Source organism: Uranotaenia lowii, chromosome 3, assembly GCF_029784155.1.
Source record: "Uranotaenia lowii strain MFRU-FL chromosome 3, ASM2978415v1, whole genome shotgun sequence".
Taxonomy (NCBI): Eukaryota; Metazoa; Arthropoda; class Insecta; order Diptera; family Culicidae; genus Uranotaenia; species Uranotaenia lowii.
Window position 1 is genome coordinate 201,065,774 of NC_073693.1, and position 16,085 is coordinate 201,081,858.

General features: G+C 37.6%; 1 protein-coding gene across 4 annotated transcripts in view; it reads left to right on the forward strand.

Moving 5' to 3' along the window:
• Positions 1-12,604, forward strand: part of LOC129758562 (protein NASP homolog) — a 69,074-nt gene extending 56,470 nt beyond the window's left edge. The window contains exons 1-5 of one of the 4 annotated variants that reach the window (XM_055756090.1): positions 9,586-9,806; positions 9,872-9,976; positions 10,911-11,604; positions 11,666-11,940; positions 12,034-12,604. In XM_055756090.1, the coding sequence (XP_055612065.1) occupies positions 10,923-11,604; positions 11,666-11,940; positions 12,034-12,303 (1,227 nt within the window). In that variant the 5' untranslated portion in view covers positions 9,586-9,806; positions 9,872-9,976; positions 10,911-10,922 and the 3' untranslated portion in view covers positions 12,304-12,604. Of the gene's footprint in view, positions 1-9,585; positions 9,824-9,871; positions 9,977-10,910; positions 11,605-11,665; positions 11,941-12,033 lie in introns of those variants that run through there. The other 3 variants (XM_055756091.1, XM_055756089.1, XM_055756088.1) reach the window with 3 other exon arrangements.
• The last annotated feature ends 3,481 nt before the right edge of the window (positions 12,605-16,085 follow it).

Consider the following 16,085-nt stretch of genomic DNA (forward strand, 5'->3'; position numbering starts at 1 on the left):
TGTTCAAATTCAAAATACTGCAGCGGAATTTTCCAATCACCTTTCAGTTGAAAATGAAGAAAACAATTTTATTTAAGATGAATAAAAATTAACATCTGTTACCATTTTCCCTAGAAAATAATCATGGTTAGTTTTTTACCTGATTGGACATTATTTTAGAATCTTCTAAGCTCTGACCTTTGGAAACGTTTATTTTAAATAAGCTTAGTAATTCTTTTGAAACAAATTTCAAGCTCGGAATGAAGAACATCATTTCGAAAAAAAATTATCAATGACTTACCGAAAATTTTAAACTTTCATTGTGATCTGATTGAAAATTTTGTATTTTTTACCAGTCCAATCTATTTTTAGTTTGTATGGTAATCGTGAGTGAAAAACGGTGTTAGAAATTCCTTTCCTTTTTTTTGTTTATTTTTGGTATTGCTATTATTTTTAGCTAAATTTGAAAATCGAAACCCCCCCCATGGACGAGTCGTTCGCACGGGCCTGATCTAACAACACGGAAAGGGTTTCTTTTTAGAATTTTCCATGTAAGGAGCTGTTAAACCATATTTCGGATCTTAAGAGAATACATTTTGTGAAATTTTTCCCGCAAATTTTGTACAAATTTTAACAAAGTGCGTTGACTGACAAAATGATGATTCCCGGCCAACAGCCTCAAATAACCGGCTACTTTCAGCGATAAAACATCCTTTTTTTTAACATAATCCAACTAAATGCTATAACTTACAATTTACACATTTGATACAATACACGCGTTAAAAACAAAGAAATTGTGCGTGACCGGTCATTAGGAACCAACACTTTTGTTTATACAGCAATTAGGGCAACGGACTTATTTTGGACCGGGTACATATTTTGGACCACCTTGTAGCTTTTTGCCAATATTTCTCTTATAAATCATGTTATTCATAAAAATTTTGAACAAATATAGTTAAAGTTACTTCTTCTGATTCTAATCACATCTAAAATTTTATTTAAGTAAGCTGCTAAAGGAGAGAAAATTGAAAATAAAGTTTTGATTTTTCACAGTTGGACCGAATCAGGGCCATTTCAGGAGGACGTGTTATTATTGGAGTCTACTTTCAAGAGGTTTGCTGCATAGCTGTGATGAATTTTACAAATACAAACATGTTCACAGCTATGATAAAACACGTGAAAACTATTTTGCAAGCTCGAAAAAGCAAAATAACTACTTTTAATAGCAATTTGACCCATGTCGAAAATAGGTTCTACTTTATTCCTTAGGGACTTATTATGGACCACTCAACATAACCTGGGTATTAAACTTGCTGTTAAATGTTCATGAACGTAATAAGACGTTGTACGACGATATGAAAGAATTATGCACACTATTTCAATCACTCATTATTATTATTATTATTATTATTATTGTTTATTCATCTGACAACGAGGTCTACATGAAAACTTAAAAACTATTTAACTAATATTATACAAATCAAAAACAAGTAAACCGGCATTTAGATTTCATGTAGAAGTAGGGAACGAATAACGGAAGATGATAGATTATAATCAAAGCATTCATAATATTCGTTAAAAGTTGAGCACATTGCTCGGATTGGTTCGTATTGTCCGTAGCCCGTTCGGTGGAAGTTTAACCGCAGTGGTTCTCTGGATCGAAGAGTTCTCGGGATAACATTCAGGTTGATTTTTTCCAATATAGCAGGAGCGTCGATTTCACCCAGTAAGATCTTTGCGACGAACATAGTTTTTAGCAGATTCCTTCTCTGGTCCAGAGTTTGCATTCCTAATAAGTCGCATCGGGATCGATATGGTGGTAGTTGCAATGGGTTTTGCCAGGGCAGAAAACGAAGAGCAAAACGAGTAAATTTCCTCTGAATGGCTTCCAAACGGTTTATCCAATTTGCAGCAAATGGGCACCAAACTATGACGCAGTTCTCGAGATGTGACCGCACAAGTGAGCAGAACAGCACTTTCAAACAATAAGGATCTTTAAACTCCTTACCAATCCTCATGATGAAGCCTAAGTTCCTGTTTGCTTTAGCAATAGTGCTTTCATAGTGGTTTACAAATGTCATTTTAGCGTCTAGCAGGACACCAAGATCTTTGATTGATGTCACACGTTCCAAGCAGCAATTTTCAATTGTATAGCACCAGTTCAACGGCGTCTTGCAACGAGTAAACGATATAACGGAGCATTTTGTGGTGCTTACTGTTAACAAGTTTCTTCGGCACCACATGACAAACATGTTGATCAAGAGTTGTAATTTTTTGCAGTCTTCAACAGAATTGATTTCCAAAAAAATTTTCAAGTCATCTGCATATAATAATCTGCATTTTGGGGGCAGCACGAAGCACACATCATTGAAGTACACTGCAAATAAAAGTGGACCCATGTTGCTACCTTGTGGAACACCAGAGACGTTACTGAACGATTGAGATTCAGTATTCCCAATTCTGACTTTGAGCTTTCGATTCATCAAATATGATTTCATCCATTGTACGAAGGAAGGCGTAGCCCCTAATCGACTCAGCTTGGCTAACAGGATGCGATGATTTACTCGATCAAAGGCAGCCTTAAGGTCGGTGTAAACCGTGTCGATTTGGATTCCTTTTTCCATGTTTCGAATACAGTATGAAGTAAATTCAACCAGATTTGTGTTCGTTGAACGGCCAGGATAAAAACCATGTTGATCAGTAGATAAATATTGTTTTACACTCTGGAACATAAAATCGCTGATCAAAATCTCGAGAAGTTTCGAGCCAGCACTAAGAGATGTGATTCCTCGGTAATTGGATATTTCCCGTTTATCACCTTTCTTGTAGACGGGAAACATAACAGAATGTTTCCATTTCGTGGGAAAAATTGACATGGACGTAGATTTGTTGAAAATCATCGAAAGCGGAAGACTTAAAGAGTGAGCACATCTTTTCAAGATAATTGTTGGAATTCCATCCGGTCCAGGTGAGGTCGAGCACTTCAATTTTGAAGCTGCATTTTTTACATCTTCTGGCGAAAAGGTGGGACTATGCAAACGCATAATATCTGGAGGGCAGTTCAATATTGCTAGGTTCAATTCCTCGGATGTTGCTGTGGCATTAGTAAAGGCACTCGAAAAATGATCGACGAACATGTTGCTTATGTTTGTCATAGAACTGGTGGCTTGGCATCCTTCTAAATACATGGATTGAGGCAATCCTGACTCGTTTCGTTTGCTTCTGACAAAACTCCAGAAGCTTTTGGGTTTACTTTTGAGTTTCTCTTCAGTGCGTTTCAAGTAAGCGTTGCATCGGAAGCGGTTGTATCCACGATATTCCCGACAGGCTGCAATGTAAACCGTTTTTGTGAAGCTGTTTCGGTGCAGTGAGTATTTTCTGAGCGCTTTCGAACGACGGGTTTTCAAAATTTGCAAACATCTGTTAGACCAAGGAGGACTTCGTTTACGGTGCGGGGCTGGAACATACTGACGAAAAAGTTGTAGTACTGTCTCAGTAAAAAACTCAAGCATTAGGTCGACATCGGAAATCTCAGACATGACCGACCAATCGACTTCATATAAGGCATCGTTTAGTGCTGCAAAATTTGTTTTTGAAAAGTCAAACTCTTGGATATTCAGTTCATCAACAAATTGGATCACCGGTGAACATTTCAAAAGGACTTGAAAAGGTGGGTGAAATTCGTCAACACAAATCAATGGTTCGAGAACTTCCTCTATGTTGATATCGGCGAGAGTGCTTTCATTTACAAAAAGCAAATCAAGCGTATGCCCGTGAGAATTCTTTGCGGTAATCATTTGTTGCAAATTAAGTTGTGCAATTCCATCGATGAGAAGACTACTGGAGAGGGAGAACGACAAACTGTTAGGACTGGGGCACGCACCATGCAACACGGTCGATTGTGTCCACGTTATTTCTCGCTGGTTATAATCACCAAAGAGCATGTTGTAATCGGCTGAAGAGATCGAGTTGCAGACAGCAAGGGCTGAATCAATATGCTTTTTTATCAGGATACAAGAAGCAGCTAATTCGGGACTAATATATACAACTCCAATGCAAATATTTCTCGGCGAACATTGAATTGAGACCCACAAGTGTTCAACTTCGTCGTCAATAGGCGCAGACACCTGGATAAAATTTGGAATTTAATCATGATTTTATTCAATCAACTCGCCAAAGCCCAAACTCGCCATTAGACGAGGTTCACTTTAAATAATCGGCTTAAAACCAAGTCAATCATAATTTTAACCTACTTTTTGTGCACTATGCTTTGAATCACGTTAATCTAACAATCTACATCAATGGCAACTGTTTGATAAGCAGTTGTTAAAAGCTACAGCTTAAAGAAGCCTCAAAACATGAAAACTTGGACTTGTACCAATTTTTTATTAAGTCATTGTTTTTTATGTTTCATTAAAAATTATTGAAAGTTTGGTCTTAAAGTTTCAACCATTTAAGATTTCCAGTAAAACAAGTGTATTCAGGAATGATTTTCGAGGAAAAAAACTTGGGTTGGTAGAAGAAACGAAATATATAAAAACCGTTTAAAGGAGGGGTTTGGAAAAAACGTCAACAAATCGGCAAATATGCAACGAGTTTCATTTTGGTAACAGTTGAAATATCTCAGTTAATATTAGAACAATTTTATCAAATAATATATTCAATTATAGCTATATATGTTTCAAAACTTGAGAAAAGGTGGTTGAAATGTGAAATATGCAATTTGAAAAAAAAACTGTTGGAAAATTACTCCAACGATAAATTTTATCCTGGAACAAAGTTAGTATCAAACTTGAAACTGAATTTTTGTGAAAAAAAAAATCTGGCGTTTAGATGGCTTAAAAGATAAAATCTCACACATTTTTATCTTTTTGAACCTATCTACAGAACTGAAGCCAAACCAAATCCACTAAGGTTTTGGAAGTCATGCATCATGCATCAATTGATGTCGCGAAGTTCATGATGTCAGACTTTCTCAACTTATCATTGGGTCGCCTGAAGGAGTTTTGCGTTCTGGAAATTGAGCCTAAAGATAAGCCAACTGGCCAGTATTGAACACTGCAGAACAAATTTCGTCGAAATTTAAGTGTGCTGCCAGAATATTCATAACATTTAGAACACATTATATAACAGGAATTTTACTGTTTTTACTCTATTCTTATCGAACAAACAAAACTTGACTAGTCTATAACAATAAGAAAAGACAAAATTATCTGAATAATTCGCATAATTGCGCATCAATCGCTGTCGAAATATAGCAAAAACTAGAAAAACTTATTTAGTTTAAGGGTGGTCCAAAATAGGTCCAAAGGATGGTCCAAAATAGAAACCTGGTGGCAGTGTTCCGAAAATCACTCATTTTCAATGAATGTTCCTGAATGCACTTCGCAACTGAACGTATAGCGATCGGGTTTTGTTATTGATTGCTACTGGACTTATCCGATCATCGATCGTTCTATTCATCGCTAAAATACAGATCACCTCGCACGATGTTTGCTGTCAAAACAGTGCAGCACTATCATCAAATTGGAATCTTACCATTGAGCGATGCATACGGCGAATCATGTTGGGCTAGGATCAGGAGTGAATGGTTCAGGCAGTGAGCGATTGATACATGTAACCGATCATTAGCAAATGTTGTTTGATTTTTAACATAGCCAATTAATAAATTTATTTGATTTTACAGCTTTTTTTACTACAGTAAGAATAAAATCAATCTGTAGTTGTGTTTGTGATGGAAAGATGGTCACTTCCGCCGTCTTTTCAATTTCTAATCAGCCAGGCGGATACTGAGTGAGTGACATTCAGAATGGATCAGTTTGTATCTTACTCATCTCCGATATGCGATGTTTGCTAAACCGATGATTCTGAATGATGCGACTCGGTTTGCATAGCTGATAGGAGCGCTGATCGAGATTGCCAGCCAGGCGAAGCAGTTGCGAGAGGCGCTATCCCATTATACAATCAGAATGTATCCAACAGGAAACGCATCCTGAGTGTTTATTTTGATTGATTTTCGGAACATTGCCTGGTGGTCCAAAATATTGACCAGAGTAATGATTGAAGAATCGTGTTTTTAGGCTTAAATCTGGCTACATTGCAACAAATTACGATATTTCTCGATAGAAAAAGACTTGATCTTCGTAATGAACGGATAAAGCAGTCGAAAATTGTAACATATGCATTTTTATTCCAGAAAATAGCATAGCCACTTTCCAAAGAGGTTCAAAATAGGTCCGTTACCCTACCGCCCATAACTAAACACTCCAAAAAACAACAACTATTGAAAAAATCGAAAACTTTTCGATGCAAATCTATTTTACGATAGTAAAACTATCGTTTCAAGTCGATTTAAGGTCAAATATGTACTATCTGGTAAACAAAAACCCTTTTTACGCTAGGAGCAGCGTATTGCTTAGTTCACTAATAGGCATCAAATTTGATAATTTGACCAGAAACGAAAAACCAAATACAGTACCGTTCATAAGAAAGTGGAAGCACGCGCACTGTCACTTCGACTTTGAACTTCCATAACTTTTTACTCTGATGAAATTTTTTGATCAAATTTTCTGTGTTAGTTAAGTCAACTATCAATCACACTATTATACCACAAAATTTGGAAATTTCTGGAGTTTGTATGGTCTGAGATACAGTAATTCTACGAAAATCGGACTTTTAGGGCTTTTCTCATTCAAACTGCAATATCTCAGAAACTACGCTACATTTTTTATTGAAATTTTGCAGAGTGATTGTTGAAATATAAAGTTAGCATGTCTGAAGTTTTTGAAAAGTTCAATCAATAACATGATTTTATAGGAAATTTCCCTGGCTACAATTTTGTGGAATACATCATAGTGATACAAATTGAGAAAAAAGAGTTGGAATGTCACAAACAGAGTGATTATTATTTCATTTGAAAAATCTAATAAAACTTCTCACTACTGATTGTACTAAGACCAGAAAAAGTATTCTACGAGCTTTGTTATTGATTGTAGAGTGTATAAATGTTCAAACGATTTATTTACATTAAAAAATCAATCTTTCACATAAAATTGAGCAGGATTATCTGAAGTTATGAGCATTTTTAAGGTTTTATTATTCCAGAACAAATATCAAATTCTTTTTTCTTGTCTCAAATCCCGTGAAAAAGGAAAAAAAAAAATTTTTTTGTCACTCCAGTATGAACGGACAACTTTCGTCCCGTCAGTTAACTCCGAAACCACTCCAGTAAAGATCCACAGAAGCCCAAGCGACCTAGCTTTGCGAGAGCAATCTCGTGGTTCAGTTTATCAAATGCAGCAGACAAGTCTGTATAAATAGCATCGGTTTAGGTCTTCATGGCATAGTTTTCTTGTACAAAAGATGTGAACGTCAATAAATTTATGGTAGTTGATCGTTTAGGCATGAAACCGTGCTGATCGTTTGAAAAGTGGTGCTTGCAGAATGAAAAAAATGGGATCCAACACAACTAGTTTAAACAGTTTTGCAATAGCACATAGAGCTGAGATGCCACGGTAATTGTTAATATCTTTCTTATCTCCCTTTTTGTAAACAGAAAAGATATATGCTTCTTTCCACAAAGCGGGGAAGATTGCGCCGTCCAGTGATGCCAGAAAGATATGCCTGATAGGTGTTAGCAGATGAGGCATAAACCGTTTTAAAAAAGATGCTGGTATTCCATCCGGGCCCTTGGAAGTAGAGTTTAGAGAAGAGCCTAGAGGTGAAACATTACTCACAGACCTGGTCAGTTGTTCTACAGAAATGGACCCGCTTGTGAAAATGTTCGAAAATTTCTCAGCGAACAGATTACAGATTCCAGGGTCAGTGCTAGCAATATCGCTGTCCAAGTACATGTGGGACTGAAGACCGAATTCTTTTCGCTGGCTTTTGACATACTTCTAGAACGACTTCGGACTGCTCTTGAAATTTCGTTGTAACTGGTTCAGATATGCTAGGTAACAACATTTGCTGGCTTTCTTATAAGCAGTGTTCAGTTTGCGGTATTCATCTTTCGTGTTGAGGCACTAGTGCTTATTGTAGTTTCGGAGAGCGCACGAGCGCGTAGAGCAGTTTTCTGTCGCCGCAATTCTCTAGTAACACAGGGAGTTCGTAGATCACCATCAACGCTGCGTTTTGGCACATGACGATCGATAGTGTAGTTGAAAATTTTTCGGAAGCTGCGTCAGGATCAGAGAAATCTAGTTCATCTTCCCAATTGATAGAATCCAGAACGAGGGAGATAGCAACAAAGTCGGCATTCTTGAAATCATGATAGAAGGATCTTGTTTTCTCTGCGGGAGCAAATACAAAATCGAGTGAGATCACTAAGGCGGGGTGATGTGAGACAGACTTAACAAGGGGAGCAGGAGCTAAATCGATTGTTGGATTTCTAAACCCTTCGTTACAAAGCAAAGGTCGAACAAACGATCGTTTTCGTTTTCGACGCAGAGTCGCTGTACTTAAACTATCTAAGAAGATATGTTGGAGGATGCCGAAAACGAAGAACGTATGGGATCCGGAAACAGAAAGCCACTTCGCGAAGTACACCATTTCAAACCGGGCAAGTTGAAATCACCAATAACGAGTATGTCATCTTCGGGAGAGCACATAGAGCTAACTTTGGTGAGGCAGCGCGAGAAAGATTCAGCTAACAACTGATCTCCGGATCGATCGGAGGCACTCACCCTAAGCGTTTTATTGGTTGGCTTGCGAGAGAAACGTCAAATTTTAGCTTTTTATGTGGTCATCACTAAACCGTTTTAAAACTAATTATCTGACCATAAAAAAGCTACTAAGCATTGAATTGACTAACGCCTGTTGGTTGCAAAATCGAAGTGCAGAAAATGACGCCATGCTCATGGATTCACAATGCAAGAATTTGAAAATATTTTTTTATGCCTATTGTTCAATAATTTTTCAATAATAGCTTTTTAATAGCTTTGGTGACCAAAACTTTAAAGCATAATGATTGGTTATGATGACGTTTCTAGGATAGGGCCAAATTTTGGCTTTTTTAGAGTTCTGGTGATGTTATAGGTGATGTTTTATGAAGATTAATGTTATAGTCCTAACACAATTTTGCTGACCATAATAAAGCTAAAATTTTTACTTGGTAAATTAATATATTATACACCGTAATTTTTTTCGCTCTCTTGTCTTGTCAAGGACTTTCGAACCGTATATTGCAAATATGTGTAAACTGGAAATCCAAATTACATACATTTTTGCTCAGCCCCTTACAAAAAAATATCCCGTTTACGTGAAACACACTCTTGATCGATTACATTTTCGCCCCATGGGTCTATGTTTACCATCGTTTTTCTCGTCCTTTATTCCTTTGTGTGTCAATCGCACTCCCCCACACACACTCATGAAGAGAGGAAAACTCTCAGGAGCACATTTTCGCCCCCCTTGTGAAAATGCATGCGGTCCAAAGCGTGTGCGCACTGGGACCCTGGTGGAAAAATCAATAGGACAAACTCTTGCTGTTGTTTGTTGTGTATTTATGGTTGTGGTGAGCGCTTCTCTCTGTTGTGGGTGAGCGTTTCCGTATGTAACTTGCAGCAAGAGGAGGAGGATGTATCGGGCTTTTGATAAAACTGGCGGCCGGCAATCGGTTGCGTTTGACCCGAGCCGGTTTCCTTATCAAGAGTCAATTTGTTTGAGAGTGGGAGACGAGAAACTAGCTACGAAGGTTGGACGCGTAAAAGGATATCTCTGTCTGGGGACGATTACTTTTCCGATATCTAAATCGGCCACGGTCAGAATATTCGATAGGTGACAAGTACGACTTGATAGCAAATGGTGTAAATTTCCGAGTGACATTGGTGGAGTGAAAATACGAGTAGGTAGAACGGGATAAAAATACTAATACCGAACCTACATTTGGCAGGGTAGGAGGAAAGTCCATCTGCAGACATCCGGATCAGCAAACAAAGAAGAGAGTGCTGACTGTTTTGACTAAGTTTGTTGAACTTGGTTATAAATTATTCCGGAGGCGAGTTGTAAATGTTTTATGCAACCATTCGTTAGATTTGTTTAAACATTAAAATTGAACCGAACAGAATATGACATGAAACTATGAATGATGACTGAGGCGTTTACTGGAAAACTATTATTTTTGAGCATTTGCAAAATTATTTTTAGGATTTAGACGCTTGGTAACATTTGTTTCGAAAACATCTTGTTGATTTCCCATCTAAAATTTTCATGCAAGCTACAAATTTATAAGAAACATTAAAATATTAAAAAAAAAGAATTTAGGAAGAAAACATGAAAAAACACACCAAACCAACAGAATACATATTATTTTCATTCATTTCTCAGATTGAACATTTGATTCTGACTGAATCAGCATTATATCAAGATTTCAAAATAAAATCGGCAATATCAAATAATTTGAATGTATATCAAAGGTTAAAAATAAACTTCAGGATCATACCTCAAATTAAAGTTGCAAACTTAAATTGAGGATTGAGGCACAAAGAAATGAAAATTTATGGTTCTAAAATATCTTTTTTCTAATAACGATTTCCAGTTTCTGGCATAAAAACGTTTACGGCTAATTAGTTTGACTATTTGCCTTTAATGGAGTTTGTTAATCCGTTAGTGAAAAAAACTGAGTGAGAAAATAAAAATGCTAGTGAAAACTTGTGAAGCGGTTTGGCACTGTAATAATAATAAACTAAAAAAATATTATTTTAGTCTCAAATTGACTGTACCAAAATAATACGGAAATTTTCTCTATTCAGCACTTGGAACAAAAATTTAATACCATTTAAAAAAAACGAACTATAAATCAAATATGTTTCGTTTAAAATCTGTACTAATATTTTTACACAAAATTATAAAATTTTTTTATTTTAATTCTAAGTACATATCTTGAATTTCTCAACCCATTTTTTAAAACTTATTGTTTATTTTCTTCACAGATCCCATCCGAAATGGCTGAAAAATCGGAAACTCTAGTCACCAAGGACGAAAAGGTGGCCGAAGCAAAGGAACTGTTTGGACGCGGCAGTCGCAATTACTTCATGAAAGATTACACAAATGCCGCGGATGATTTGAGTGCTTGTTGTGCCATCTATTCGGAACTTTACGGCCCGACAGCCGAAGAATGCGGCATGCCGTACATGCTCTACGCCAAATCGCTTATCGCTTTGGGTAAGGACGAGAACGCTTTGATTGTGCCCGGCGAAGAAGAGGAAGGTGAAGGTGAAGATGGCGAAGACGAGAGCGAAGAACAAGATGATCAACCGGAAGACGGTGAGGCTGGGAGTGCCGATCAATCTGAAGAAAAATCTGATGAGAAGCCTGCGGATGAACCCGCCGAAAATAACACTGAAAAAGCAGAAGCAGATGCCGGATCATCAAAAGAAGAGGCAGAACCACAACCAGGGCCGTCGACCTCGAATGGGGCAGAAGCTACTGAAACGACGGAAGAATCCGAAGAGGGCGAAGAAGATAAAGCCAACTTGGAAGTTGCTTGGGAAATCCTCGAGCTCGCCGTCAAGATTTTCACAGGCCAAGGTGAAAAATCTTACGAAAATCTGTCTGAGTGTTACTCAGAGTTGGCTGGTATTTCATTTGAGAACAGCCATTTCCCGGAGGCAATCACTGACTACAGTAAGTTACCAATATTTATTAAATAAAGTTTTTTGGATAACAATCTTCGTGAATTTTTCAGAAAAATCGTTGGCTGTATACGATAAATGTGGGAAAAATGATAATCGTTTAAAGGCTGAAGTTTACTACAAAATCGGCCTGTGTCATTTAATGATAAACGAGTTTAAGGATTCGATTGAAGCTTTCCGAGATGCCTGCTCTCAATTGGATAAGGTGATCGAGCAGGAAAAGGCCAAGGAACAGAATGACGAAACTAAGGCGGCTATCAAGGATCTCGAAGAAACTAAACAGGAAATTATGGATAAAATCAGCGAAGTGGAGGATACACAGAAAACGGTTAGTTATTTGACTTTATGTCAAGTTTTTGTCAAGTTTTTTTTTTTTTAAATTTCGTTCTTTAAGTCTAACTGATTTTTTTTAAACTTTCAGTCCATCGAGGAAGTCAAACGTGAGCTCGCTAAAATTATCGTCAACGGTGAAACGTCCAACGGCTTCGGTGCTGCCGGATCTTCGACTTCGGCTGCTACGAATGGTGCGTCCTCTTCGTCAGCGTCAGCCAGTGCAACCAAGAATGGAACCGATAAACCAACTGACATCTCCCACCTGATAAAGCGAAAGAAGCCCGATTCTGCCGCCGCCGATGTCGAGGGTTCTCCCGCTAAGAAAACTGCCGTTGAATCAGAAAAGACCAGTGAATAAGTATCTCTATGTTGCTTCTTTCTTTCCTTTAATGAAACATAAGATCTAGTTACGTTTTGTTAACCATAATGCACTATTACTTTTCTTTTTATGTTCAAAGTACGTTGAATTTTAAATTATTTCCGTCTTGTTTAAGAAATACTTTTAAGATTAAATTAGAAGGTGGAATGCAAAAATTCACAACAAACAATCAGACTAAAACACTCGGCACATTGAAACTTTGTAGAAGTAAAAGGCCTTTAATAAACTAGTTTTAAATATATATATAATCAGACTAAAATAAAAATTCTTTTAAGTGTAATATCTAAAGACTTTCAATCAATAAGCATCGATTCATATCACAAGAAAATACAAATTTTTATGTGAAGAAATATCAAACTTTTGTTTTGGCTTAAATTTCGTGCTGGATACATCCTCTGTCGACTAAGGTTGCCAGAATTTTTTCAGCACGTATCCGGGCAGGACAAATCCGGGCAACTTTATTTCAAAACCTGGCAAAATATGAGCATTTGATTTCGAAATTTACGACAAAAATCCGGGCGGACTTGTTGCTTCTCGTCGCGATTAGGGGCCATTTGTACCTTGAAAGTTCGAAGCCCAGCCTTAGTTTTGGCCTTCTGGAACTGGGCAATTGTGAAGCAGCATCTTTTCCAACGACCTAAGGTAGTGAATACAGTCGAGGAACTGAAGAAAGTATGGGTTTACATGCAAAAAACGTTTGATTCATAGGTTGTGCAGAATCTTATGGCCGGCGTAAAGGCCAAGGTGCGGGCATATGCGTGTGGACTGTAAATAAAATACGAGTAAAATTGTAAAATGAAGTTTAATAGTTATTTTTTAATCCCTGAAAATTTGATGGCAATCGGATGAAAACTCGAATTTTGCGAATAAATTTTGTGTGTGGCAATTTCATCATGAACACCTTTCATCTACGAGGCTGTTTTATTTTATCTATATAAATTATAAAGAAAAACATCAGTATACGGTTGAAGTATAAAAGTAAACTTAAGCAAATTCCAAAGAGAATCGGAGATTGTGGATTCAAATCGTACTGGGGGAAAGTTTTTACGTTCTGTTTTTTTATTATTATTTTCGAATTTATCGGGTTTTTTTTTTGTTAGTTTCATTTTTGACGTAGAATTACGTCTTACGGCAACACTATAGGGGGGTAAATTGAAATCCGCGAACGGATCTCGCGTCACGAAAAACGCCTCTTTGAGAGACATCTTTCTTAAAAGACATACCAAGCCTGCTTAACGTTGATTGGCTATTCGAAAATGGAAAAAAAACTTGAAAGCCCCGCCCCTTCATGATTTTTGTTGTTTCCAGCCAACGAAAGTTATAAAAGAAGGAGTCGTCTGACGGTTTGTTTCATTTGTGAAAAGAAACTCAAACTTGTCACATGTGCAGCATCAGAGATGGCCACCAGCGCGCCGGAAAAAAATTGTGACAGCTAAGATGACATCACACACACACACACACACACACACACACACACACACACACACACACACACACATACATACATACATACACGCACACGCACACGCACACCTCCCATCACAAAAAAAACCTCTCATGGAACATCACCCGCCAACCGCCGCCCTCTTCCCACATCGCTCTCCCTCCTAACCTCACCACCCTTCGCGCTGTACCACCCACCCACCCATCCTCAAATCCTCACCACCCATCGCACACCTCCACACATCCATCTCACACCGCCCAGCTTTTACATGCCACCCACCTATAGCACACAACCACCCACCCATCGCACACCACCACCTACCCATCGCACACCACCACCTACCCATCGCACACCACCACCTACCCATCGCACACCACCACCTACCAATCACACACCACCCCATCCATACCGCCCACTCAACGCACACGACTTTCAAAAATTTAAAAAGATCAAGAACAGCTCTTTAAAAGTTTTTGGCCCTGAAAAGGACCGTTTATAATTCTGTGATGGAATGAAAACATGGTTAATATAACGCTTGCTCCGGAATCCTAGGTAAAATCAACATGTTAAGTTATCGATTGCAATGTGATCTGAAGGGAAATGAAAGCATAATACTGATTCCAACGAGACGCATGAGGCGAAACAGTTCGAGAACTTTTGCACTGAGTCAAGCGTTTAGATCAAAGCAGTCATTGAAAGCTATTCTCGCAAGCGTTTGATACAAAGCTCGTGTGTTGATAACATTATTTGCATAACTGCCGGGCGCAATCATTTCGACGACATCGGCTTTGTTTCTGCTTATAAGGTACACCGGGGTAAGTGGGGACGCGGGGTAAGTGGGGACGGTGGCTATTAAAACAATACTGTAAACTATATTTTCAAACTTTTAAACCAGAATGTTAAATTTACTTGCAATCTATCCATCAACTGTAAAAGAGATACGGTTCCGACAATAGCGGATGTTTACGGTGACTTTTTGTTAAGTTTCTATTTTTAACTACGATGTGGAGTTGATGTGTATCTTTTTCAATCGCAAATTTCTCGTAAACTAGCTGGCTCTTGACGAAAAACTTTACATTGAAACAATCCTTGAATTCGAAACAACAAGTTAGGAAAAGAAACTACGATTAAAAATTAAGAAAAAATAGTTTATTTTAAAAAATCTAAAATGTTGTCTCCAAACCCTACCTGGGGTAAGTGGGGACGGCTTTATACATGATGTTTACACATTTTTTCAATTTTCTCCTCTTCATTCAATACATTTTAGCTTTATTTAGCATTCGGATCATGAGAAGTTGGGAAAAGTACTGAAATAAGTATATATTTTCGATAAAATCGGATCTCGTGTGTTGTAACATAAATTGAACACAATAATCACTACCATGAACTTTTTTCAAAATTTTGGACGGATCGAGTAATAAAGTAACGTATTCAACCAAGAAAACACAAATTTGTTGAAAATTTCCTGAGAAATCAAAGGGAAAATCTACCGTCCCCACTTACCCCATAAAGCGGGGTAAGTGAAGACACCAGCAGTCCATAAAAATTTACGTGATAACTTTTTTCGCTTTGCGTCTATCAAGCTCATCTTTTCAGCATTTGTAAAGCGGGCCATAGACTACACAACATTTGTACAAATGCGATGAAATTCGATGAAATTTTGTCGCTGTGAGCACAATTTGCATAGTGTATGGCACTGCTTGAATGAGCGCCCAAACGGTTGGAGTAAAATCGGTCGGGATCGAAATATTTTGTACAAAACATTCTCCCAGCCGGGGTGGAGATGGTTTTTTTTATTGCTGTTGCTGTTTTCGCCAGCAATCATTTGTGTTCGCGTGAAATATGTTTGTATAGTGTGTGGGCGAGCATAGATCAAACAATCGACGCGGAATCATCGAATTTGTACAGGCCAATTTGTGTAGTCTATGGCCCGCTTAAACAACATGTTCTGCATCACATTGAATGCAGTTTTATCAAAATTGATCCACTGTTGATTTTTTAAAGTTGAACTATACGAAAAACCGTCCCCACTTACCCCGGTGACCTTACTTATATTTAATTCGCCTTTTGTTATGCAGTTGAGCAAGCTGCATTCTATCTATATGGGTCGTTTTAGACCATTAATAGGTATTTAAACGACAATTTAGGGAAGACTGATTTTTCTTGAAAATCATTTCCTTTAAAAAAAATCGACATACTTTATTCAAGAATGCTAATTTAAGACGAAAAACACATTGACAAAGGACAGGCTGTCGTAATTCTACGTGAACTTATCGGTCGTTTCTTATATACAACCTCTGTAACTTTTCGTTTAAAT